General features: G+C 44.8%; 1 protein-coding gene across 4 annotated transcripts in view; it reads left to right on the top strand.

Annotated features, from left to right (window-relative positions):
* Positions 1-27,067, top strand: part of LOC144104608 (cytochrome P450 3A14-like) — a 209,938-nt gene that overhangs the window by 48,329 nt on the left and 134,542 nt on the right. For all 4 annotated transcript variants that reach the window (XM_077637728.1, XM_077637735.1, XM_077637719.1 and 1 more), the window contains 3 exons: positions 12,030-12,126; positions 17,721-17,846; positions 18,931-19,168. In XM_077637728.1, the coding sequence (XP_077493854.1) occupies positions 12,030-12,126; positions 17,721-17,846; positions 18,931-19,168 (461 nt within the window). The remainder of the gene's footprint in view (positions 1-12,029; positions 12,127-17,720; positions 17,847-18,930; positions 19,169-27,067) is intronic.

Genomic DNA, 27,067 nt, shown 5'->3' with positions numbered 1-27,067 from the left:
GCGGACGGTAAAAAGAGCCAACTGTTAGTAGACGCCCAATGTTAAGACGGGCATTGCACCAGACAGATTCTGCACTTTGAGCTGGAACTACAAGAGGAGACGACTGAAGGCATGAATCGACGAGAAGGAAAACACCACCCGCATGTAGATGGCGGTCGAAACGGTACACGTGAAAACCAGGTGGAAAAGCAGCCTTGCTCGAACTTGTGGTCGCATAACTCCGGATGCCCAGATACAAATGTCGTCCGCATAGACTGAGAGTTGTGCCGACTGTCGCCGACAAGCGGAAGATTGAAAAGCGTTGGGCTATGTACTCTGCCCAGTAAGACCGCACGGGAAGTGAAAAATGAGGATATTGGTTCGTCCTCAGTCTGCATAAATATTGATCTTCTGGATAAATAACAGCGTATCAAGCAGAAAATGCGACCACCAAGTTCTGCAGACTCCAGAGAGTCCGAAATAGAATGATGAGTGATGTTATCATACGCCCCTTTAACATCCAGAAAAAACGCCACGGTCGAGCGCTTCAGATCATTCTGATGTTGAACTGATGGCATGAGGTCAATCACGCTACATATAGCGAACGTCCACGCCGAAAACCGGGCATTACATCAGGATATATTTTGTAGCGCTCCAAATGCCACTCAGTTCGCGTAAGTAGCATTCTTTCCATGAGTTTTCCCACGCGACTAGCCAATGGAATTGGATGGTACGATGCTATGTCAAGCGGCAATTTTCCGGGTTTAAGGACTGGAACCAGACGACTTCACTTACACGCGTCCGGAACTGTACCCGCACACCATGATAAGTTGAAGGGGTCTAAAAGAGCATGTCGACCCTCCTGACCCACGTTTGCAAGTGCAGGGTGTGTTACTCTATCGGGCCTCGGTGATGAAGACCGTCTGCAAACAGCCATGCCGGCGTCCAGTTCCTCCATAGAGAAAAGAAGGTCCATTCGTGAATCCCTGGATCTAGGCACTCCGTAGCAATTCAGTGTTGTCGATGGGTTCTTGGGTCCTGCTACTCTTACGCATAACATTCACCAATCTCCGCTTCGCTACGTCCTTGGTGAAGAGCGAGAGACTTGAATGGTTGGAACTGCTGTGGAGCTGTTCGTAGGCTACAGACCAAACACGAAGTGCGTGAGAGAGGTTTTAGAGGCTCCAGTGATTCAAGGAATGCCTTCCCACGATCAGCCTGCAAGGTTTGAATTCTGCGCTGGATTTTCTTCTGGGCGCGCCTTGTATCCCTTAAGTCGAGCAACGAATTTTTGCGCCTATATCTTCCCTCTGCTCTTCGTCGAAGTGATCCGAGGTGCTGCAGCTCCATATCAAAATCTGTTAACTTTTGCATTGGAGTGAAGAAGCATCTCGCGTTTTCCATAGCCTCCTTGATGCGCTTTTCAATACCAGTTGCAATGTCTTCTCTGCAGGCATATTCCATAAAGGTTTTAAACATGGAACAGTCTATGCGTTGCAAACGTTTGACAGATCTATATACAACGAGACCAGGAGCGATACTATTGTCACGTAGTGGTGACGGCAGTCGAAGGAGCGATGAAGACGGACAAAAGGTCTTTAAAAGAAAACTATTGGGCTGACTTGAGCCCACAATGGACTGAATCACTCGGCGGCGGCGAAGCGACAAGCGTGCTCGGCGGTCGTCGAACAGAATGCCCGCCGCTGTCGGCCGTGCTCAATTTTAGGCTGATAGCGAACTTTCGAGATAAAGCGTGCAAAGCTACTAGAACATTCCGGAACAACGTAGAATCAGCTCTGCCTGGCTGCGATCAATCGAGATAAATCTAGTCGCGTCTTGCGTCGCGAACAAAGCAATAAAGTGGTGTGGCGGCAGATTTGAAGAACGAACAAACACTACAAATATTCGCGGCAATATATGTGAGGATGTGCTCACTTTCATGCGCCTCTTCATCAGAAAATAACCGGCCGCGTCTCGCAAGGCACCGCGACACAAACGCCAAGTTCAGACAGCTGCAGCAAGACAGCCCGCGATTGTACGTTGGAGAACCGTCGCTAAGGTATTGTAGTCGTGGTCAGTGGCGAAAGAGACAAGACTTCTTGCCTTCGAATTCATCCAGATGCCTCCCCACATGGCGTGATACGTGCTTAAGTCACCAGTAACGATCCAAGGCCCAGGTGTTACAGCCAGGAAGTCCCTCAGTCTGTCGGCGTCAAACCGCGTTGTTTGAGAAAAGTACACGCCCACAAGCGTAAACTTCAGGGTGCGCCTTTTCACCGTTAGACGTACTGGTTATGGGTGCGAGGGGGATCCGTATGGTGCACATAAGTAAGATCCCTTGAAATAGAGAGGTTGACCTCGCTGTTTCCCCTGTGCGTGGAGGATGCAAATGCTTCATGGTCAAAAATTTGGATCGAATTTTGTAAATTGGGCTCAAAAATCACAAAGATTGGAAATCTGTAATTATAGATGTATTCACGAATATCCGAAATACGGGAATTGAGTCCATGGGCATTCCACTGGAAAATGGATACTTCTCTGAGTTGCCTTTCAGATGCATTTGCGATGAGAGGCATTGTTTCTGCTACTGAAAAGCTGCAAGGACAGGATTTAGCGCGCCCAGTACCTGCAATACATTCTGTGCTGCTGGCAAGTAAAGGCTAGACGGCATAACACGCATGGCGTTCATAAGAAACCTCAAGATGACGATAGACTGCACTTTCTCACCTGGGACTGGATCTATGCTTTGGGCTCGCTCAGCTGTAGGCGTAGGACAGTGGTGACGTGGTGCCTGCTCAGACACCTTGGTCGAGCGTGGCGGCGGCAGTGGTGGCGATGTCACCTCTTACGTACTCGTTCCGGCTTCACCAGTCGCCGGGCTTACATTACGCGGTGGAGGGGGAGGACAAGTAGCAGGAGCAATGGGCGCTTCCCTGCCGCCGGGAACCGTTTGTCAAGTAGGTCGCCGGCGACAAGAACGACGCCGACGCACCGTAGCTGCGGCCTCTCTGTGCGTTGAATGGCCTCGCATCATCTGTTTCAACACCACCTGTTCTTTTTTTCAGCAGGCTTTTGAAGAAGCGTCATGAGGGCCACGGCAGTTGGCGCACTTCGAGAGAATAGGCGGCAAATGTCACCGCTTTGTGGTTCAGTGCTGAGCGTGCACGCTATGGTGTTAATACAAACACCACTGACATCTCCTGTTTTCATGCAGTGCTGACACTGAAGCGGCTTCGATACGAATGGGCGAAGTGCATGTCGATAGTGGCAAATCTTCACATGCAATAGAATACAGTCGCCCTTAAAAATGAGCTTGACGCACCTTGACTTGTCGAGGCGCTGAACCTTGGTTATTTCGATGCTGTTCGTCGCTGGTTTAATGAGTATCGGCAGGTAGTAGTCAGAGGTGGTCCAGTCGACGTCGAAAATGACGCCAGTGGTTGTGTCATTGTTTTCAAGAACAAGAAAGCGGGCGAGGATGTCTCCAATCGTCTTGATGGTGGCTAGACTTTCCAAGGCGCTCCGCTCTGTTGCATCGATGGCAAGGAGGTTCCTTCGGCTGTTGATCCTGGCGTCCTTGATCACTCCCGGGACGCGAGCCTCGAGGAACACCGACGTAGCTTGTCTGTTCAGCAGTTCGAGGTTGTCGGTGGGCGTTTCAAGCGAAAACACGGCTGTATATGCCGATGCACCCCGCGTCATGATGACGGTAGATGTACTTGATGAGCACGAGTCCTTACACTTACGCAGTCTCCTCTCGGCTTTCTTGCTCATCACTGGGACGAACCCGTCGTCCACCGAAGAGTCTTCGCTTGTAGCTGGTACAGCACATTGGCCTGGCTGCTTTCCTCGGTCGATTGGTAGAAGCTATTCTTCTGGACGGCTGCCGCCGACTTACCAGGTTCTAGAAGAGGCCTAACATCCTCCACTTCCATCGCCGTCACGGAGAGGGAGCGGCGCCTCCCTGATTGTGCGAAAAAACAAAAAAACTTCAGAGGCAAAGAGATTTATTTATTTATTTATTTATTTACAATACTGCCAGTCCCATCAGGGACCATAGCAGGTGGGCAAACAAAAATGACAGACATGATAAAAATTTGAGCCGTGCACTTTGGAATACAAATCAAACACACGTGAACAGAAAGGAACAAGAAAAATACAAGAAAAGGTAAACATTAGCAAGGAAAAAGAAAAATACATGTCTAGGAGTCGGGTAGAGCATTGCCATAAGGAATTCAATTAGAGCACATGGGAACACAGCAGCGGAAAAAATAAGACTTTCTTCACAATTAATTAACAATCTAATGAAGTGATGAGAGGCGGTTGAGTATGTCAGTGAAACTGCTTTGTTCGTTAATTGATAATGATTCTATCCGTGACGTGAACTGAGATAATGTGGTTGCAGTTATGATTGAGGGATCAAGGCGATTCCATTCTCTGATCACGAGGGGAAAGTACGAATACATGAACGTGTCGTTATGGCATGAGTATTCTGTTATCGCGGCTGCGTGTTTATGCCTCGACGGGCCTGATTGCAAGAAAGATAAGTATTTTGATACGTCTATCTTGTAGTAGTTGTGCATAAGGTGAAATAAAAATTTTAGTCGTGCTTGTTGCGCTCTTGATGATAGCGTCTCTAAACCCGAAATAGCCGCGATATTAGTTGGTGAATCTGTGCGCTTATATTTGTTGTGTATAAACCGCAATGCTTTACGCTGTACTTTTTCTAGTTTTGTTACATTAGTCACTGAATGGGGGAACCAAACTGTGTTAGCGTATTCTAAAACTGGTCGAACGAAAGTAGTATATGCGAGAAGCTTTGTCGATGTGGGTGCAAGGCGCAGACATCTTCGAAGAAAAAATAGTTTGCGTAATGCTTTCGAGGTTATGCTAGCAATGTGCGCGTCCCATCTGAGGTCAGAAGTTAGTGTGATGCCTAAGTACTTATGCTGGTGAACTTTCGTCAGTATTCTGCCATTAACAAAGTACGGAAAATCATAAGGTTGCATTTTTCTTGTTACCGTCATGCAAACAGATTTAGTCGTGTTTACCGTCATTTGCCATGTTTTGCACCATTCGGTTATTTTGTTCAATGAATCGCTGAGTGAAATGTGGTCTTCGTAGCTGTTAATTGTTTTATAGATAATGCAGTCATCGACGAAGAGTTTGATGTTAGAATCGATATTGTTGGTTATGTCGTTGATGAAAATTAAAAATAACAGTGGCCCCAACACGGATCCTTGAGGTACACCTGATATGACGGGTACTGTCGCAGATTCCATGTTCTGAAACAGTACGAATTGTGTCCGGTTTGATAAGTAATCTGAAATCCAATCTAAAATTTCCCCATCCCCGATGGCACCCCGTAACTTTGCTATTAATTTGTTGTGGCAGACGCGATCGAATGCTTTAGAAAAGTCCAATAATATAATGTCAGTCTGGCTACAGTTATTGATGGCGAATGCAAGGTCATGCACAACCTCTGTAAGCTGTGTGACGGTTGATAGCCCATGACGGAATCCATGTTGGTTTGGAGATAACAGATTGTGTGTATCAAGGAAGTTTGTTAGGTGTTGAAGGATGATATGCTCGAGCATCTTGCAAGCCGTGCTGGTGAGAGATATTGGTCTATAGTTCGATGGTAATGTGGTGTCTCCTGTTTTGTGTATTGGTATAATGTTTGCCTTCTTCCAGTCGTCCGGTAAAGTTGATGACTCGAGAGATTTACGAAATATTAGACCCAAGTATCTGCTGCACCATTCTGCGTATCGTTTCAAGAAATCGTTTGGGATATTGTCTGGTCCGGGTGATTTTTTAGGGTCAAGCGCGAGTAATAGATTAAAAATGCCGGCATCTGATATGATTAAAGGGTCAATGCGTGATGTTTGATTGCCGTAAAAGTCCGGGAGATTACCGTCATCTTTTGTGAAACTTGAGTGAAAAAACGTGTTGTACGCATTAGCATTGTTAGCTCTATCTTCTGGAGACAAGTCGGATAACGGGTTCTTAGTTGGACGGAAATGGTTCCAAAATTTATGCGGGTTGTTTGTCAGAAAGTTAGGCAGTGTTACATTAAAGTAGTGTTTCTTGGCCCGTTTGCCTATCTCTCTGAACTTCGTGATTGCGCACGCTAGTTTTGTGGTTTTAGAAGGACATGAACCATGATTTTTGATAGAAATACGCAACCTTTTCACATGACGTTTAGCGTGGATAACATCCCTTGTTACCCATGGACTGTTTCTTTGTGGACGCTTAGTTTTTAGTGGAACATGATTAGTTATGCAGTGTGAAACCATAGTCTTAAAATGAAGCCAAACCCTGTTAATATTGATTGAGGGGTCGGAGACCATTTCACTGAATGCTTCAAATTCATGTGCGAGGTAGGTTAATATGCTGGCATTATCAGCCTTATCGAAGTTCAGTGTTGTCTTTACATCGGATCGTTTTTGTATTGAGCAGTCTAGAGGTAACAAACATAATGGTATGTTGTGATCAGAGATGCCTTCGATGATTTCTGTCTGAGCTTGGTGTACTGGAAAGTGATCACTGATTAGTATAAGATCGAGTATATTGTTTGCTGATCCTTGCTTGCGCGTTGGTTCTAGGATAATTTGTTGGAGATTAAAGGAGAGCATTAAGTCAAAAAGAGCTTCTGAAGATGATGATGTGTGTTGCATAGTTGTCCAGTCCACGTCCGGAAGGTTAAAGTCACCCATGAGAATGATTCTAGTGCAGCAAGCATATTGTTGAAGGAAGTCATGAATGACAGAAATGCACTCATCTCCTGAAGAGGGACTCCTATACAAACAGCCTACACAGACAGTAGTATTGTTGCAGAGAAGTCTGCAGAATACGCTTTCAGCACCCGACACATCTGGGAGCATAACAAACGGCAGGGTTTTCTTTATCAAGAGAGCCACACCACCGCCACGGGAGTCTCGGTCTTTCCGAATGACTGAGTAGTTGGGTGGTGCGATTTCATGACTCGAAATTTCTGGTGAAAGCCAAGTCTCCGTGACGGCGACAATATCAGGTTCCCGATCAATTAATAAGTTTTCTAAAGATTCTACTTTGTTTACTATGATCCTTGCGTTTACATTTATGATGGTCAGTGCTTTAATCGTGCTCTTCCCCGTGTCGTTGGTGGGCTCCTTTTTTCGACTGTCTCCTCCTGCTCTTCGTTTTTTTTCAGCGGAACTTTGTCGTTCGTTTCATGATCGCAAACAAAGGCGCAGCTGTTTATAAATAATTTGTCGAAGGCAAGCGAAACTTTGTCCCCTTTTTGTCGCTTTTCTTTGGCACTGTTCCACAGTTTTTTTCTGATTTCTCGAATTCTCGGAGAGAAATCTTCCCCAATGGCATATTTCGTGTCTTTAAGTTTAAAACCTTGCTTCAGTATTGCTGACTTGTTACGGGAATCCAGGAGTTTAAAAATTACCGGTCTATTCTTATTAGCCTGCGGTCTGCCTAACCGGTGAATACGTTCAAAGGCAACTGGATCGAGCTTTAGGGTATCTTGAATGATACTTTTGTTGACAGCCTGCTCCAGAGTTTCGGTTGATTATTGATGATGATGATGAATATGTCCTCAGGCTGAATGGCACATACCCACGGCGACTGATTGGCCAGGGTGGCCCAAGGAGATAGCGTTCTGGTCTCGAACGACTTCGTCTTCGCCTCCAAAAGGACAAAAGGAGAGTGTGTAAAAAATAACAGTCACAAGAACACGAAGAAGACATCAAACAAAACATTGAATACATAGGAAGTAAAGAAACGTAGCATTCGCAAGTTCAGAGCTTGTTATACAAGCCATAATAATGGCAAACTGCAAGAACTTCTCTATTAATTACAAGCTATTTGTTAAGCTGAATGAAGCGGACGCAGTCAGCTCTGACTACATCCGCTGGCGAGGTGCTCCATCAGATATTGTTCTTGGCGAAGAAAGGAAATTTCATGTAATTAGTACAACATTGAACTTCTTTAATTTGACTGTTGTAATCTCACCTAACTGAGATATTGTGGGGAGCCTTCATGTACTTAGATTTGTCGACACGAGTTCAGTTATTAGAAATTTCATGCACTGATTTTAGCCGGTATCAATTCCGCCTTCTGTGTGTTTGATTTCAATTCTGCTTCATTTTGGCGACAGTAAATCCCCGCCGATATTGTATAATATGAACCTCGCCACACTGCTCTGTGTAAGTTCAGTTTTTATATGAGGAATCATTGGCGGGGGTCCCACATATAATACATGCTAGGCATGCTAGACGTGTAATCATATTGGAAGCTTTTTTATGGTGTCATTAATATGCTCATTAAAAGAACGATCTTCTGAAAAAAGCAGACCTAGATATTTTACTTTAGAGACTCTTCGGAGCACTGTACTGCTAATTGTGTAGCTCGTGTTCAGTATGCGACTCTGCTAATTATAAAGTGCTTGCTTTTACCTGCGTTTAAACTCAGCTCGCATGTGTTAAACCTATAGTGATACAATCGACATCTTGTTGGAGCGATTGCATGTGACTATCTGTATCGAATGGCCTATGTATTACGTTGTCATCCGCATATTATCTGGTAGTGGAAGAAAGATTAGACGCGATGTCAGTGTTGAAAATTAAGAATAGAACTCAAAAGCAAGCCCTGTGGCGCACTTGAAGTTACTTCCACAAGTCCAGATTGCTTACACCAAAGGACGAGAGTTTTTGAGTTATTCAGGTGATCTACACTTGATTTCAAAATATCTTGATCAATCATGAGAGCAAACATTTTGTCTTCTAATAGTTCACGTGAGATAGAAGCGAAATCTTTCCTACAATCTATAAATATAGCATCACTCATTAATCTACAGTAAGGCGCATTGTCAAAGTAATGAAAAAGCTGTCTCAGTTGGGCGGTACATGAGACACCTACACGAATTTCTTTTTGTTTTTCCAGGAAAAAACATTAGCTTCTAGCTACTTCATCACGTTACTTTATGCAATGTGTTCAAAGTGTCTTGCAATATGTACAGCACGGATAAATCGGCGTGTAAGTGGCTGCCATAGACTTACCTGATGATGATGCATTTTTATGGCGCAAGGGCGTTAGGGGCCAAAGAGCGCCATGACACCACCTATTGTATCACCTGTGGGCATCTGGCGGTACTGGGGATCGAACCCCACAACTCCCGCATGCAAGGCAGATAGATGCCCAAACAATTTGGCCACCGCTGCGGTGCCCTAGACTAGAGTACAACCTATATTCTCTTTCATTCGTCGGGAAGAGTTTTATGTGACTCGCAATATATTATTAACTGAGCACGCTTTTAGTACCTTCAGGGATACCTGATCTGAACCAATCGGTATGGAATCACCTAACGAATGTAAACACGTTGTGATACCGTCCATGAAGGTTGTTATAGGAGGCATTGCACCATGAACATTGTCTTTAAAACTGTGCATAGCGTTTTGATTTCAAGAAAACTGATTAAAAGTAATCGCTGAAGCAACTAAATTTTCCACTCTTGTCGGTAAATGCTACTCCTTCATGCAAGTTACGTAGGCTTCTGATTTTTTCTTTCCGCATTCATTTAACGTAGCTAGAGGATGATTTTCGATTGTTTGTTAGTCCTTTGCTGGTCCCGAGAAGCAATCCTCCTTCACCATGGTTATGCCACATTCATACCGCGAATCCAGTTTCTCTAGATAGCGCTGAACAATAATAGAACTTCTTATTTCATTCTGGTCTAAGCGAAAATATTCTTTTATAAGCCTTTTACGCCAGAGCGTATACAGCTCGTTCGGTCGAAAAGCCGTCGGCGTAGTAGTAGTCGGCACCGCGTGTCGGAAATAATCGGCGGCTGCGTAAAAAATGTAGCATGACAATTTTTGATTGTACTGACTGATGATTGAATGGTGTGTGATTGTTGATGACGGGAGAATAAAATCAATGTAATTTATTTAATGATTGACTCATTGAAGTTATGAAATAATGAAAAAGTTAGAAGAGAGGTTCAAAGAAGTGAAGATGCTCAGAATGGAAAGCCGATGCTTGATGATACTATTTAAGAACATTTAGAGCGTGTAATCGATCAATTCATTGAATGAAACAATTGAAAAAAAAAATTAAAATGCGTTGCAAGCGTTGAAATGCGTCAAACTGCTCAGAATGACAATCGCTTAATACCCTTAAAGCAGAACTTAAGTGTCTTTTGCAATTTTTGACATCATTGTTTATCAACGGCTTATCAGCTTTGCGCATGTCTGCGCAAACTTTCAAGGAACGCGTTTTCCCGCAGTATAGATGACAGACTCCTGAAACTATCCGGATGGTAGAAATGTATTCGGAGTAGCATTTATAAAAATATTGATCGAGCGATTCCTCTACTCCATTTATAATTTCATTAAAATTGGCTCTCTAATACATGTAAGCTCCTTAATCTCGTGGCCAGTATGAATTTTTGGAGAAAGCATGAACGTAGTAGTAATTATGTTGTGTTCGCGATTGCCAAGTAGGAACACATATTTTTGGATGTTTGGGTAGTTCCTAACCATCAAGCCTAGGATGTTTCCCCGCGTAGGAGAACAAATGCGTTGCTCGAGGACGTATTAAACAGTTGCGGCCTAAGCTTGTCAAGGGTCTCCGACTCGTGGTGTCGGTTGGTCCCACTTAATGTTTCTTAGGCTGCAGTGGTCTGCAAGGATGATGTGGGCGTCAGAAAGAGTGGCCAGAATAGAGTCTAATAAGCTGTATAATTCAACAGCTCCTGGTGGGTGATAAAATACATCTGGAGCATGCATGCCTCTAAGGTCAGCAGACTCAGAAAGAGTCACACCATAAGCTTTTACTTCAGAGAAAATGAATGCAGCCTCCCTCAGTGTATCTTTCATACCTAATGTTGCTTCTAAAAACATCCTTCAGTTTGCCAGTGATAGCTATAAGAGAGAGTTTCGTGTCCAGTACGTATCGTTCGTCATCGAACGTTCGTCATCGTCATCCACGTAGCGTTCGTCATCGTACTATTTCATGTATACCGAAAATCCTGTCATGCAAAGAATCATTTGGTTTGGTTTGGTTTATGGAGGTTTAACGTCCCAAAGCGACTCAGGCTATCAGAGACGCCGTAGTGAGGGGCTCCGGAAATTTCGACCACCTGAGGTTCTTTTACGTGCACGGACATCGCACAGCACACGGGCCTCTAGAATTTCGCCTCCATCAAAATTCGACCACCGCGGCCGGGATCGAACCCGCATCTTTCGGGCCAGCAGCCGAGCGCCATAACCACTCAGACATCGCGGCGGCTCATGCAAAGCATGTTCACGTGACGTTGAACAGAATAGCATCAGTGGATTTCATCGGCCTCACCTTTAAATAAGGCTCGAGCAAACATAAGTTCATGGTCAACATCTATCTCCACGTAGTCGACAGCAGAGGCCCTACCTAACGTCGGCTGTCCTACTCTAACTAGTAATTGCGTTGAGCATAGTAGCGTGCTCAGTCCTAGGGTCTCCTAGGCCCTATTTCTGTCACATTTGAGTGCTATGTCGGATATTGTTTATTTGGTACTTCTTTAATATTTCTATCCTAATCTGGATGTTTCAAATTCCAATCTATTCCTTTCCTATGTTCTACACTATGTTACTTTGATATCTGAGGCAGTTGACGCTATTTTGTGATTTTGCTTTTGTGTCACCACTACTCTAGTTTACTTTTGTTCGCCTCTACGACGGATGTCTTAATTTTGCTGACAATGTTAATTAGATCCAATGTAACAAGAAGGCTCACTGTCTCGTATTTGATATGTGGATGTATAGCTTTGCAGACTACGAGAACATGCTTAATGTTTTCCACGCTTCTCCTGCGTACGCTACGCAAATATGATCTTCCTGTTCATACTAGCCTCCATATTGCTAAGGCAGCCTGATCAAGCCTCGCAAAGAAGAGGCCCGCCACACGCAAACCTGAGAGAGGGTGCAGGAAGGAATAGGGTGCATCATTGCCGTCATTCCTTCGCACTGGCAGAGAGTGGGGAGATTTTACCCCAACACTGAGAGCGACGTTTTCTCTCGCAGCTTCTACAACGGGGACGTGCCATTTGTTGTGACAATCGACCTGGACTTAATCGAGCATGTGTGTGTGCGGAACTTCAAGAACTTCATGAATCGAGGCGTAAGTACCGAAGGCCAAACAGCAACCGCAGCAACTTCCCGTGTCAGAAAAAAAAAAGATTCACTTTTTGTACAGTAATGCTGAAACTACCAAAATCACTGCGCCAGTGGGCTGCCAGTACAGCTGAGACAAACGGAAAAGGTACTGTGTTCATTTTGGTGCTCCGAAGCTCTAACAGGGTTAAAATAACAGTTTTCCCTAACGTCTCACCACTAAAGCTCTAGGGCTGCCCAATATTAGAAATATAATATCAACAGCAGCGTTTTTAACTCTTTACGCCTTTATGTATAGGTTATCGCGCCCTTGATACATAGGGCTAAAACGCTTTTATTTGTTGCTGCACCCGAGAGAAAAATGTCAGCCTTACTTTAAAAAAAAAATAGGATGGATTATATAATTAAGCGCGAGGTCTTTTTGTCATGAGAGTACGGAACCATTTTTAGTATCAAATAAATAATGCCGTCCTTATTTAAAATGCAATAGGACAACTCACCAGCTTCTGAAGAACACGAGCGAAGCGTATCCATAAAAAATGACATGGACACAAAGAAAGTCGTGCAGTATATAAAGTACGATAATAAGATAGCATTGTCTTTCCTTGAAAACAGACAAAGAATATTTACTTCGTTTTTCTTTTATAAAAGATTCTAGCCCACATTCCGGCGAAAAATTGGGTCAAGGCGGCACACCGAACTGTCCAACACAGTTCTTTCTTTGCGGTGCTAATTTTGGAACAAAAGCATTTACCGCTTCCCTATAACTTGTTTTGTCTCTTCAGCAGTACAAAAAAACGCGAAATAAAAAAATAGCTCGATGAGCGAAGGGCGTTTAGCGCAGAGCTTAAAAATAAATCTTCAAATATTTGATGTCCCATCTTTTTGAGTAAACATATCTTCTTAGGTAGTCATGTATATCGACTGGCTGCCGCGTTCTGGTGACAAAGTGGCGACTTTCACTCAGCTTTAATAAGCTAAAAGATCAAATACATGCCCCTGGTCATTTTCACAGCAAGCATGGATGGCGTCCATAATTTCCAAGCCGGGCCTCTGAGGCCAAGTGCACCGTCATGCACTTGCGGTCAGCGACCGCAGTATTCTCAACGTCAGTTAATGACTGCGAATACGTGTGGCGCGGAAAAAATATGGTATTTCCAGGTCCGCGCTTACGAGGAATAAACGCGGCCTTTGTGGTGGACCACACAAAAGCTAAAGAAAATAGAATTTTACATATTGGATGGAGCTGTTCTCAGTTATGCCCCTCTTCTTTAGCATTCGCTCCCTTCACTTCCCTCCAAAATCATTCGGGCAGAGAAATGATTAAAGGAACACTGCGGAGAACTCTATGAAATTTCTTTTGTTAGCAAAATCTGATAGTTCGGCATTTCATGGCTTTGTTGCCGCTTGTCTGGGAGCGAAAGATGCATTTATTTCAAAGAAATTAGGATTCGAAGTTGAAAAAGTTTATCCCGCCGCTCTGATTCAAACTCGAGAACTCTAATGACGTCACGGAGAACTCTTATGACGTCGTAGGACGGAGTGACGTGCAACGTGACGTAAACGCAGACTGTGATTTCTGGCGGCTAGCGGTGCGGTCTAGCAGCTGCCGAAATGAAAGCTACTGCCGCCGCCCGTTGAATGCATCTATCGGGGGCGCTACCGTCGCTTCGTTTACGTTTTCACCGGCGTCGTGCCAGCGTTACGATGGATCCCGTTCCCGAACACGACGACGTAGTTCTCGCAAAAACGTCGGCCTGCATTTCAGCGACCTCAGCCCCACCGAGCGTGCGCTGCTTTTGAGGGAGCAGGGTTAGGGGTTAGGCGCCGGCGAGTCGTTTCCCGCTTCCTCAGTGAGCAGCCGTTGCAACCTAAATATCATAACCCCCGTGCGGAGAGTCGCGAGGGGCCAGGACAATGTCGGTGCGTTGCACCCATCGGAAGCTGGCCGGGAATTTCGGGCCAACGGATTGTGATTCCTTGAACGGCGCGGAAGAGCAAAGTTATTTTTTTTTTTGCGACAAAAAACGGGTGGGTGCTCAAGGGCGGTCGTGTTTAAAGTTGGCGGCTTAAAACTAAAGCCGGCGAACGACGCTTCAACGGCTTCCGCTAGATCCAACAGGTCCACTAGATCAGGCTCTCTCGCGCAATTGCCTTCAGATACGTACTGTGAATGGATTAAATTAACCGGGAGCTCGAAAAAAACAGCTCCGCCCAACTGCCGAAGCTATTGAATTACGTCACAGCGCGCACCTCGCCGCGGAGCCGAATCAGTCTGGCCGGATCGGCGGCGGCTGGCGCACTCCGCGCGAAATAGAGGCATGCTCCAAGTCACCGCCAGTACGATCCGAGTGCGCCGAAGCCGCCGAACGCGTCGGCGGTGAAGCGCAGTTTAGAGGGTCTCGCTTTGTCCGACGTGACGCCGCCGTGCAGCGCGCGCGCGTTATGCCAGCGCATAAACGCACCTGCACAGAGCCTGCGGTTAACCACTAACCAACGTATTCTGTGGCGGCATCTATGGGAGCCACTGAAACCCCCCGCCCACTTGCTGAATAAAAAGAAACCTGTGCTGAGGTTCGGAATCGAACCAGGGTCTTTGCTGTTTAAGGCGGAGACGGTACCACTCCGCCACGACGTCTCAGGGTGAATTTAACGATAAAGGCGCATCTAGTGAATGCACTCTTCCGATGCAGAAATCTCCGCGCTTTCGCAACGTGTATCCTGCCCTAACAGAGCTAGGTCATCAGCAATTTTGTTAACTGCCTTGTACCTTGGCTCCCGTCCCTAATAAACGATTTCCGTTAAGTAGATTGAAGTTGACTGGCACAGCCGGGAATGTTTCGCCGGTTGAACGTGCGAAAACACAAGCGCTCTTTATACTGCAAACTGCCTTGTACTATCACCGACCGTCATGCATCATAGTTTTTCATCGACCGTGGCGATCATCCGACCACCCTTCACAGGCTCATTCAAAGGTTAACTAGCACTTGAAGCGGCACCTGGAGTTGCTCTGCTGTTCGGCGCTTGTGAATCGAGGCACGTCATAAACAATACCACGAGGCACACAAAGCTCATAGACGCGAAGCGCCATAACAAATCGAAACTCTCCTGGCCGCCTGTGGTGCCGCCATGCATCGGTTTTCTTTGCTTCCAACATTCAGGTTGTCTTTTGTCTGTCTTCCTTGTGTGAAAAAAATGTACTATAGGTTTTAAAACAAATCTTACTTCAATATTGAACCGCGCAACTTTCCTTTGTCAGCCTCAGAGATTCGCGCCTGCCATGTAGAAAGGAAAATTTCTCCAAGGTGGTGTCCCTTGTCCTATGACGTCGCCACGCTTGTACTTACGAGATTGGCCTTTGGTGGCGATACCTGTATTTGGTTCTTCCTATTTTCTATCTTACAAGAGCTTTGTTTTCAGTAAGAGCGGCGTTTTTTTGATCAGGAGCTGGTATTCTATTGATACATGCCAACTTCAATTTCTCCTCAGTGTCCCTTTAACTCTGTATTGGCATCGTACAGGAAAATGACTATTCAGGTGCGCCCGGTGCTTAATAGTAGTCGACGTTGAAAATCGTTATAAACGAGTCGAATATGCCCTCGTGTTTGCAAATAATTGTATATCCGATGACTGTCTCATGAAAAGAGTCCACCCCGGATGCTGCACAACACGCTGCCGCACGGGATGACGGGTTCGGCTCCGCGATGCGGTCCATTCGTGTGGCGGCATTCATTGCTCGTACGTGGCCTCCTAGAGTGGGCGACTTGGCAGGGCTCAAGCGGCTTAAGCAAACCTTGCCTGAGCTCGAATGATCATGCACAGCTCTCGTCTACTGTATCCGCTATAGTTATCAGTAGCAAATGGAATTTGTCGAATACGTGTGACATACTGAGTTAGTGTACCTACCTCATAGTGTAAATCAGTGGCGTCTTTGTAGCTATAACTAAATACGTTACAACGCTGTAGCGCAGCGCCGCCGCTAGAGGTTGGCTCTTTCCCACGATTGTTCGTGCTGTAAGAGTATGCGCACAAGTAGGGAGTATTCGTGTCAATATTCGATTAGGTTTTCAAAAAGCACAATTCCCGCATCCCAGATATTACAAAACAGCAATGAAGAGAAAAACTGAGCAGAACATAATAATAACTGTACATTCGTTAAGAACACGTTAAGAACAGTTAACTTCCTTAACTCTGTAGTGCCCAAAGCATATTTGCCACACATGCATGATGTTCTGGCCGTATGTTTTTCTTTTGAGCTGATATGGTCCTCACATTGCCACAGTATTCCCGATGCATTTCACAAAGTGTAAGCATGTTATAAACAGCCATACACAGATAATGTACAATGGCCCATTGCGTACGAAAACCGTCAAGGTACAAGCTTTCAGAGCTAAATAAATACGTGCTGCTTAATTAAGAAATTAATAATTTGAGGCTATAACACTGAGTTCTCGCATCTTCCAAAAATGTGGAGCCGTTTTATTCTTCTTAAAGTGTATTAAAATCTCTAATCTGCTTGTTGGCAATTATTTTCAAATTTAATGATCTGATAAAGTTATTCAGCAGTTTTAATTATGGTGTGAGGGTTTCACGAACGATTAGATTGCGGGTACAAATATTAAGAGAGAGAGAAAGACAGAAAGGCAGGGAGGTTAACTACGCAGCGCCCGGTGTGCTACCCTACATGGAGGAAGGGGAACGGAGGGAGAGATAGAAAAGGGAGAGAACAAAGGGATATGATCACTTTACCAACAAATATTTGAGAAACTATTAAAGTAATAAAGGGAGAGAACAAAGGGATATGATCACTTTTCCAACAAATATTAAAGAAACTATTAAAATAATAAAGCTGATGACTTTCACCAGTATGTTAGCAGTAGGGCTTGGAAACCACTTAAACAAGTAACTGTCACTATACATCATTGAGGCATATTTTGCTCTATGCGGACATTCTTTAACGCACTATAACATTTATTACGCCCTGAACTCGCTATGACATCACAGAGTAAAGTTCAGGCCTTACAAAGGGCATTTTTGCACTTACCTATCTAGATCCCGGGGGCTGAAATTCTCAATAAACACGCCGGTATCAATAGATTACAGTGTGGAATACTGTAGCGCTGCGATAGAACCCATGCCTTGTTAGATGTTGGAAAGTTACGGTGGGAAGTAAAGGTCCTTGCGGGCTGTGAAGTCTTTGACCTGGAAGCCTTTTTCCTGAAGGCATTTAGCTTGAAGGCCTTCACATTAACGACCGTTGACCTAAAAGCCTTTAATATTACTACTGTCATTAATAACCCTCATCATTATTTAGTACCGCCCATTATCATTCCAAAACTACCGATTGCTGTCACTAACTATCTCTATAACATACAACTGTCTTGTCTATGACATTGCTTCATTAGCTATGATAATTCGTTACTAACGTACGGCCTGCTGCTCACGGCATGCGAAACTGTGGCGACGTCATGAGCTTTTGGTACCAGTGTGCTTGGTGAACGCTAGCGGGTTTCGTTGCTGATGAGCCATGTAAAGATTTCGCATGAATGTTCTCTGTTCCTAAGAGTACTCGTGCGCTAACCACTTCCTGTATGCAATCAGCTAACGATGGCAACGGTACAGCTGCACCCGTACTTGGGTAAATCACTCTTGCACGCTACTACACCACACTGGAGGAGCATCCGAAGTGCAGTCGCCGGCGGCTTTACTTCAGCCAAACTGAAGCAGGTAAGTGAGCATTCACCTGTGTAGAATATCATAGCGAATGCAGAATTGCATGCCGCTCTTTGGGGAAGTAAGAGGGATGCGAGCAAACTCGGCGCGAATTTAAAATTCTGGCTGCGCACCGCACACAGAAGAGAACGAAAGACCGAGAATTTTGGAGTACACGAGCTAGTCCGGCGAGTTGGTTCATCCTGTATCCGAAAATCTCCAGCGGTAACAAAAATGAAGAGAAAGAAAGAAATGAAAACAGGACAATCAGGCCGATGAGAGGATTTTCATTTTTTTGGTACGCAGCTTTTTTTTTTACAGTTGAGGGTAGAAATACTAAAGCGACTGAAACAGCAATATATCTGAATATTCCCATACTTATGTAAGTTGTAAGGCTCGGAAACCACGGAAACACCTCTCTGTCACTGTTAATTATGGAAGCAGGTGAAGTTTTATATAGGCTTGCATTTTAGCTCTACAGAATTTATCTTTTGAACTAATCAAGACGACACAAACAGCCACTTTATTAGCTTATAAGATATCGAAAACGACGCATCAAAGTTATCGACTTCCAGGATTTTGCAAGTCGCCGTCCCTTGTTTACGAAAATCTGCAAACCTGACAGAGATGTTACGCCTGAAAATATTGCAGTATATTTGAATTTAGGTTATTTATACTTTTTTCTGAATGTTTAAAGACGCTAAAGAGATGGGAAAATACGCATTTTCACGGAGTAAATTTATGAAGAGCAGAATTCAAATGTTCTCCACCTCCTGTAATTGCAGAATTGCGGTCCTAGAACAATTTTTATGCTGCTCTGCAGTTAGGGTTAGCATTTTAGTTTTATCTCTCAGCATGCCTCCTCCTTCATCTCTGGCGTCTAACACCTTCCGTTAATGAAGGCGTTGCAAAATGCCGTTTCTTTAAGCTATGTTACCAATTCACGTAGTTGTGCGATTCTAAGCGAAACTACAGTTCTTACCCTCTGTTCAGCGTTTACACGTGGGCCATTAAAAGATTAGTAGGCGCCGATCGTCATGTGCTCCTGAGAGATGTTCTTGAAAGATGCACCTTTCCCCGTCCGTTTCGTGGCACACAGATGATGCCAGAGCTCGAAGAAGATGTCGTAGTTTTCCTAAGGTCACTGAAGCAGTATGCCAACACGGGCGACCAAGTGCACATGCTGCGACTGTACGAGCCCCTGGCCATGGACTTGGTCGGCAGACGCTGCTTTGGGACTGAGGAGCGGTTTCAAGGCAACCCTGGCCATCCGCTGATTGGCCTCGCCAAGCACACTACGTACAACGCGATGACAGGCGCCGTCCACATGGTGGGCCGTGAGTTGATTCCCTTTGAATCTCATTCACTTACTCTTACTTGCAGAAACACGTCCTCGCCCAAGCCGCGGTGAAGCCGTGTCTGGAAATTGTGCGACCTTTTGGCGGCCCCATCACATACGTCACGATTGACGTCACGCCCACATTAAATGGAAGTCAACCATTCCAAAATACGGCCGCCTGCTGTTGGGCATTAAACGCAAAAGCCGCATCAAGAAAGCATAGCGCTCATCTCTTGAAATATATTACTGCTGTTAATTCGAGATTGTTACTTGTCTGTCTACTCGAACGTATATACGAGTATGTATCTGCTCAGAACAAAAGACAGAAATGAAGACCGAACTGATCATTCTTGTGCAGTCTTTGATGGTATCTGCCATTTTGTTTTTAAATCAGAGAAATAGCGCTAAAACAGGGGAGTTACAAGACTAAACAATTAACTTAGTAACATCATGCACCAGCCAGCCTACAAATATGCCTTCCTTGTTTTGCTCTCAGTCGGTAAATATAATGTGGTGCATAGGGCTTCCTTTTTGCTATCCACAGTACTATACAGTAGAGAAAGGAATGCGGTACAGCCGTCAAGCAGCCATAAAGCAAAATGTTTGCTCACATGCCAGTATGCAGACGCATACAATTTGAATGTTACCGCGTTCATAGCAGCCAAACTTAACTGACAAATACTTCCTGGCGGGACGGTCTCTCAGTCAGTGATAAAAATAACGGTTCCGCATAAGGGGATCCCTAGGGTAGCTAACAGCATAAATTCTAATCAGTGATTTCGCTAAAATGAACTGCGTAATCTGAGTAGGTTAACCTTAAAGTACTTCGCTATGGACCGCGTCAGACTGTACTACATTTTCCAGAAAGCGACTGCGCATCTGCTGAACGGCCGATGACAGGTGGGAAGGAATTTTATCGGCTTTAAAATGTCAGGAAGCCTCATTCAGGACTCGCTGCAGACTCTTTTTACTGCTGACGCTGGCCCGATCAGGCAGACGTCTTCCAGATATCTTCGGGTTATGGCCATTTTTGCGTAAAATTATGAAGATCGTTGCACAGCCAAGCTGTAAAATGACACACAATTACCAATTGCGGCGTCACTAGAAAATTCACACACGTGGTTCTAGAAATATAGAAACCAGAGAGAAGTGAAATGTACTTATATTACTCTTTATTACTTCACAACGACATTCACGACTGCTTTATGATCAGTATGATATACACTGAGATATTCAGTTGTAACTGTAGATATATTATTTGCCAAATTTCAGTCTATGCATGAACCATGAATGGTGGTTGGTTGAGTTGCATTGGTGACACACATGAGTGCGAGCTCTTCTATGACGAATTGGGTGAACCACTTTTTATTTGCGGTCTTGATATATCCAAATAAAGGCCTCGACAATGATGACAGGTGTGGTGGGATCCATCGCCAATGACGAGAAGTGCGTTCACATGAAGCACTCGATGTCAGCTTTGGGAGTATTCGGTCAGATATAATTCATTATCACCATCATCATCAGGCTGACTAAATCCACTGCAGGGCAAAAGCCTTTCCCATGACTCTCCAATGAACCCTGTCCTTTGCCAGCTGCATCCGTCCTTTGCCTGCAAACTTCTTAATCTCAACCGCCCACCTAACCTTCTGCCGCCCCCTGCTGCGCTTACTTTCTCTTGGAATCCACTCCGTTACCCTTAAGGACCAGCGGCTATCTTGCCTTCGCATTACATGCCCTGCCCAAGCCCATCTCTTCCTCTTGATTTCGACTAGGATGTCATTAACCCGGGTTTGTTCCCTCACTCACTCTGCCCGCTTCCGGTCTCTTAACGTTGCGCCTATCATTTTTCTTTCCATGACTCACTGCTCTGTCCTTAACTTAAGCTCAACCCTTTTCGTTAGCCTCCACGTTTCTGCCCCGTAGGTGAGTACCGGTAAGATACAGCTGCTGTACACTTTTCTCTTGAGGGATATTGGTAAACAACCATTCATGATCTGAGAAAACCTGCCATATGCGCTCCTCCCCATTCTTATCCTTTTGGTTATTTCCCTCTCATGAACTGGATCAGCTGATACTACCTGCCCTAGGTAGATGTATTCCTTTAACACTTTCAGCCCCTCGCTACCAATTGTGAACTGCTGTTTTTTGCTAGACTGCTGAACATTTCTTTGGTTTTCTGCGTGTTAATTTTTAGACCCAAAGTTCTGCTCTGTCTGTATAACTCATTAATCATGATTCGCAGTTCACCGCCTGCGTGACTCAGCAATGCAATGCCATCAGCGGATCGCAGATTATCTAGGTATTCTTCATTTACTCTTATTCCCCAATGTTCCCAATTCAGGCTTCTGAATACCTCCTGTAAGCATGCGATGAATAGCATTGGCGAGATTGTGTCTGCTTGCCTGACGCCCTTCCTCATTGAAATTTTATTGCTGACTTTATGGAGCACTATGGTAGCTGTGCAGTTGCTATGTATATCTTCCAGTATTTTGACGTAAGGGTCTTCTACACCCTGAATCTGCAATTCCTGTATGACTGCTGAGGTTTCCGCCTTGTAGAATGCTTTCTCGTAACCAATTAAGGCTGTATATAGAGGCTGGTTATATTCTCCGCATTTCTCTATCACCTGATTTATGGTGTGAATATGACCTATTGTGAACTATCTTTTGCGAAAGCCTGCCTGATCATTTGGTTGATTGAAATCTAAGGTTGCCGTGGCTCTATGAGCAATACCTTAGTAAATACCTTGTAGGCAACGGATAGTATCTGATCAGTCTGTAATTTTTCAATTCCTTGGCGCCTCCTTTGTTATGAATTAAGATAATGTTTGCATTCTTCCAAACTTTTTTTACGGTCGAGGTCATAAGGCATTGTGTATACAGGGTGGCTAGTTTTTCTAGCACGATCTCTCCGTCCTTCAACAGGTCTGTTGTTACCTGATCCTCCATAGCTCCTTTTCCGTTTTCCATTGCTCCTATGGCTTTCTTTAGTTCCTCGCTTCCATCGATTCCATACGATACGATTCCATCGATTGTATTCACGGCACACATATCACCTAAGTCGACATGGCCTGACTGGAGTTCACGCGGCGACACAAGCTGCCTTCTTTGCATTCAGTGCAACGCATTTTGAGTTGTTCACACGCGCCCGATCATCCACCATGTGGTTTTGATGCTTGTTTTGTGTTTTTTCTTAATCAAAATGAGCACTAAGCTGTGTACCGTATGCCTCTTTTAAAAAGAGATTTACCCTTCACATATGACTTATTTTCTTGCTTTAAAGTTTATTTTTATTTATTTTCTATTTTATACCTCTTAAATGTTCTTATTATTACTTGTCTCTTTTGTTTTTCTTTTTGTTTTTATTATTCTCGTTTTATTTTTTATATTTCTTTTTGTATTACGACTGCATTATGATCAGTATGATATCCGATTTCTATACTGTTGTGTAATTTCCACTCAGAAAAGCATTAATTTTTTTGCGTGGCGTTTTTTGCTGATGGCGACGACACGAAAATTTTCTTGGAAGGTAGAGGTACACAGCTATTGTTGTAAAACGCCTGAGGCCGCCGTTAAATGTAAGTTCCGGTGTTAACTGGTCTGTTAGCGCTATGCGGCCTCACCCCTTTTTATGCAGCAGCCGGCTGCTCGCTTCGTCATCGCTTATTTACCCTACCATAAATCTAAAATAATGGCAGAGATCAGATCGGAGTGGCCGTTCTGCAGCTGGGAATGCAGACAGAATGATGGAAAGGATCGTGACACTTGATATCGGGGACAACTCAGAGAAACTGTGATTTTTTAGGCTCCCTCCGTTGTGGGAATCTCATGACCGCTGGATCTCACACTTGGCGCCGCAGATTTCAGAGATATATTTGTGCTTTGAGAATCGGCACATGATTAACCCTCTCGAGCGGTGTGACGTCACTGAAGTGGTTAGGCTGAGGATAGGCTGCCACATTTGTGCCGATGGGTTGGCGATCGCAATTAAAAAATATGCCAGTTCCGGGAACCATCACCTACGGTGCCAAATTTGACGTATCTACCATTCATCTTCCCCACTGTATGGCACATTAGTGTTCTTAAAGATTGTTTCATCAATGATGTCCCACAATTTTTAAAAAATACGTTTTTCAGTTAGAAGAGAAGCATTCTTAGCTGTGTAGTGCATCAGAATACAGCTAAGACGCGGTAGTTAACTAGCAGGCTGATTAACTAATATCGACAAGTTAACCTTTTAACTACTACTGTTGGCCTCCCTAATTATTGTGAGGCGTGTAGCCCGCGCAAGTAGTATCCATATCAGTTTTGAGAATTTCTAAAATATGGTTACCCTCGGTGCTGTGGCGCCGCGAATTTTGGCTACATCGCGGGATAATACATGCGCTTTTGGGAAGCTTGCAAGCAGAGCAACCTATCCAGTGCACGTAACTCGTCGAAATCGCCCAATTTGGTTAGGCCAAACCACCGAGGTAACCGCGTTTTAGAAATTTCAAAAACTTATATGAATATTTTTCACGGATGGCAACACGCCTCTCAATTATTCAGCAGCCTAAGGGAAATAGTTAAAAAGTTAACTATCTGATATTGATTAACCACCCTGATAGTTAGCGCGTCGTAGCCGTATTCTGATGTACTGCACCGCTGACAATGCTATAGCGAAAAAAGCGCTCTCCAAACTCGAAAAACAAATTTTTAATTTTTCTGTAAAATCTCAGGTGAAACACCCTGTATATTACGGCGTCAGGAAACAGCAAACAAAGGGCACTTCCGCTAGGTTTCGTCATTTCATTGAAATAGAAAACAGTCGCTAATATACAGGTGACAGCTATTTCCATCGTTGACTTCTACCCTTCTCGTTGTTTGTTGCATTCTCCTGCTATTTATATAGATTGTCACAAAACAAAGAAGTTGTTGCAGTAAGATTCCTCCTGCGTACAGTAGCCATATGGTTAAGAAACGAAACTTGTATGCTTACTTAGGCCTTCACAGCTAGACGAAAATCCCTTATGATTTTGATTATTGAGTTCTTACTTTTTTTTCAGTAATTAAGAAACGTGCGTAGCTCTGCGCTGCCGGCATGCACCTCCTCTTTTGTGGGTGTCTCTTGTGACCATGGCCTTGTTTCGATTATGTTCCGTCCGTAAAATTAAAACCTGAGGAGCAGATCGACACAACTTACCGCGAACTTCTCATCAAGTTTACAGCATGACCCCGACCACGTCGCTAAGAAAGCTGAAAGAGGCATAGCGAGATATCTCGAATCTTCGTTGCGAACACTGCGCGCGCCACTCTAGGTGTCACCAGCAGGGCCTCCATCGCCGACAGAAGGAACCCCGGGCTCAGAAAATAGCTTTCGCGCGAGGCGGGAATTTAGAGTCCTTCAAATGAAAAAAAAAACTTACATTGTCCATGGTTGTCTAAGGGAACATGTGCTGTGAGAGGGTGTGTCGGAGCCGCCTGGTTTTAAAGGTTGTTGTTTTTCTCGCCCGCAAGTGAGTTTTATGGGGGCTGTCTTTCCTCAACTCCAGGGATTGTTTTCCTTTTCAGCAGATGGCACCTGTCACTTCCAGATATATCTCTGTTCGAATAATTACTAAAATTTTATACAAGCCTCCTCTCAGGTCACGATTCACACTGTCGTTCTTACTCTGGCCATTTGTATATTTGTTCTCAAGAGAAGCTTCATGGCGCTCAAACGAAACGCTTGCTGCGCCTGATGTAGACTGTTTGGGCTAGAAAGGAGGTGCCAGAGTGCTTTGGCAACGCCAAATGCGAAACTCCTCTTCTGGACAAAGGTATTCCCAGTGGCGACATAGCAGAGCTTAAAATAACCTGGCGCCCTTTATGATCTTAGGAGCCAGCCTTTGGTAGAACACGAAACTTTTGTTTGTTCACTATATTCGTTTTTTAAGCAACCCTGAGCAGTTTGTTTTTAGGCTGCAATTGGCGCAACAGTGTGCTAACTTTCAAATTCTGGCCCAATCGAAGCGACACATTTTGATACGCGGGATCTAAGGTGAGCGAGTGAGCGAGTGAGTGAGTGAGTGAGTGAGTGAGTGAGTGAGTGAGTGAGTGAGTGAGTGAGTGAGTGAGTGAGTGAGTGAGTGAGTGAGTGAGTGGAGTGAGTGATGTAAACGTGCACTACGGGCACAATAAAACAACCGTGATTAAAACTTCGTCAGAGATACGCAAGTGGTAGTATTTGAGCAGGAGCTAGGGAACGAAAATGACGACAGCTACGGAAGTTTGAAGGAATCAGCTGGACGTTGCTGTCGCTGCACAAAACATTACAGACGTAAAAAGTAGCGGTGCTACGTCCATACGCTACCCCAATGCGGAAGTGCATTCATGCTTACTCGCGTTCTTAGGTCACAGCAACACAGGTGATGCGTGAACTTTTCATAGGCGACTCAAAATGCTTCTTCCACCATGAGCACCGGGTGAAATCCGGCCAGTTGCGAGTAGCGGGAGTGTAGGCAACGAGCTCATGTTTACAACGAGTGTATGCTGTGCGGACAGCCTGCTGGAGGTGCAGAGCACATCCCGAGAAAATGTCACGAGCCGCGCACAAGGGGGAGAGTGGGTTTATTGGCCATGTAATAATGCCGTGAAGCAAGTGATTAAATAAGCAGTCAAAGAAACAAGAACGCTAACTTTGGCATAAGCATAATAGAAACATTTACCACAGCGCGCACCACTATGGCTTCCGTATCGCGTGCCACCAGTGGTCATGCGCTGATTGGCCAAGGTGCGTCAGGTGGGCTGCACCCACCTGAATGGCGCATAGAGCCATCTGGCACCACTGCGATTCTTATTGGTCACAACGCGGCAGGCGTGAAACCAGGTTCGCGGACACTTGGCGCTGTTTGGCGCACTCACGGCAAACTTTAAAGGTAAGTGATATCGCTGCCGAGTCATTTCAATAAGACAATACCCATGGAGGAAAGCTGAGGAGAGGCCCTCGTAATCCGAGCTGCACGCTAAACACTGTGCCGGAAGTCAGGCGCTTTCGCAACGACTACTGGAAGTCTTTGGTCGACGTTGTAGCCAATAGTAATGCTACGTGCAGCAGCATCCTCTGCTACATTGCTGCGCACGAGCAAGCGCGCTCAGACGGTGGCCAATTAGGGGGGTGGGGGGAGGGGGGTGCAGCAGGTGGCAGCGGTTTCAAATAATGTGGCATAACCACCTCTGCTGACTTTTTTCCTTCCTCCGTGACCATACTCTTCGTGATCCCATCCATATTTGCCTTCGCAAGGTTGTTATTATAGGTAATAGTATGAAACCCTGCATACTTCGTGCAGCTCAAAGTGACGCTATTGTTAACACAAGCAACAGAAAACAATAATTTTCGAACCTCATTCTCGAAACACCTTGTGCACTTGAACGGTGCCGCGTCCTAAAAGATAGGCCTGGACGGACTAATTTTGCGGTCAGAAAGACGTAAAAATGTTGCCTGTTGCCTTCAGAAACTTGACGCTATGAAGAGTACACAGCGAGAGAGTGAAAATAAAATGACATCTGCAAAGGTGGTTAATTTTGTCGCAGTCATTGTGATGCTCCAAAAGTCGCGTGTTGACACATCTTCCCGATTGTCCAATGTATTGTTTTCCGCATGATATTGGTATTCTATATATGATGTTCTTCTGGCATGGTACGAACCTTTCCCTGTGGGCAATGTCACAAATCTACAAATACAGGAAACCCCGGTCCATACTTGCTGGTGGTATCATACAAAAAGTGAAAAAATCATCATGCGATATGATTCCAGCCAGTCTAAGCTTGTCAAAAGGAGTGTTGTCCAATCGTGTATGATGCAGAGCCTGACGAAGTCCTGCGAGCACAAAATGACTGAGAGCATCAGCATGCAAATAAGTCGGCTGACCGATAGTGGG

The sequence above is a fragment of the Amblyomma americanum genome, chromosome 1, assembly GCF_052857255.1.
Source record: "Amblyomma americanum isolate KBUSLIRL-KWMA chromosome 1, ASM5285725v1, whole genome shotgun sequence".
Taxonomy (NCBI): Eukaryota; Metazoa; Arthropoda; class Arachnida; order Ixodida; family Ixodidae; genus Amblyomma; species Amblyomma americanum.
The sequence above is the reverse complement of the archived record's forward strand: the minus strand, read 5'-3'. Positions and strand labels throughout refer to the sequence as shown.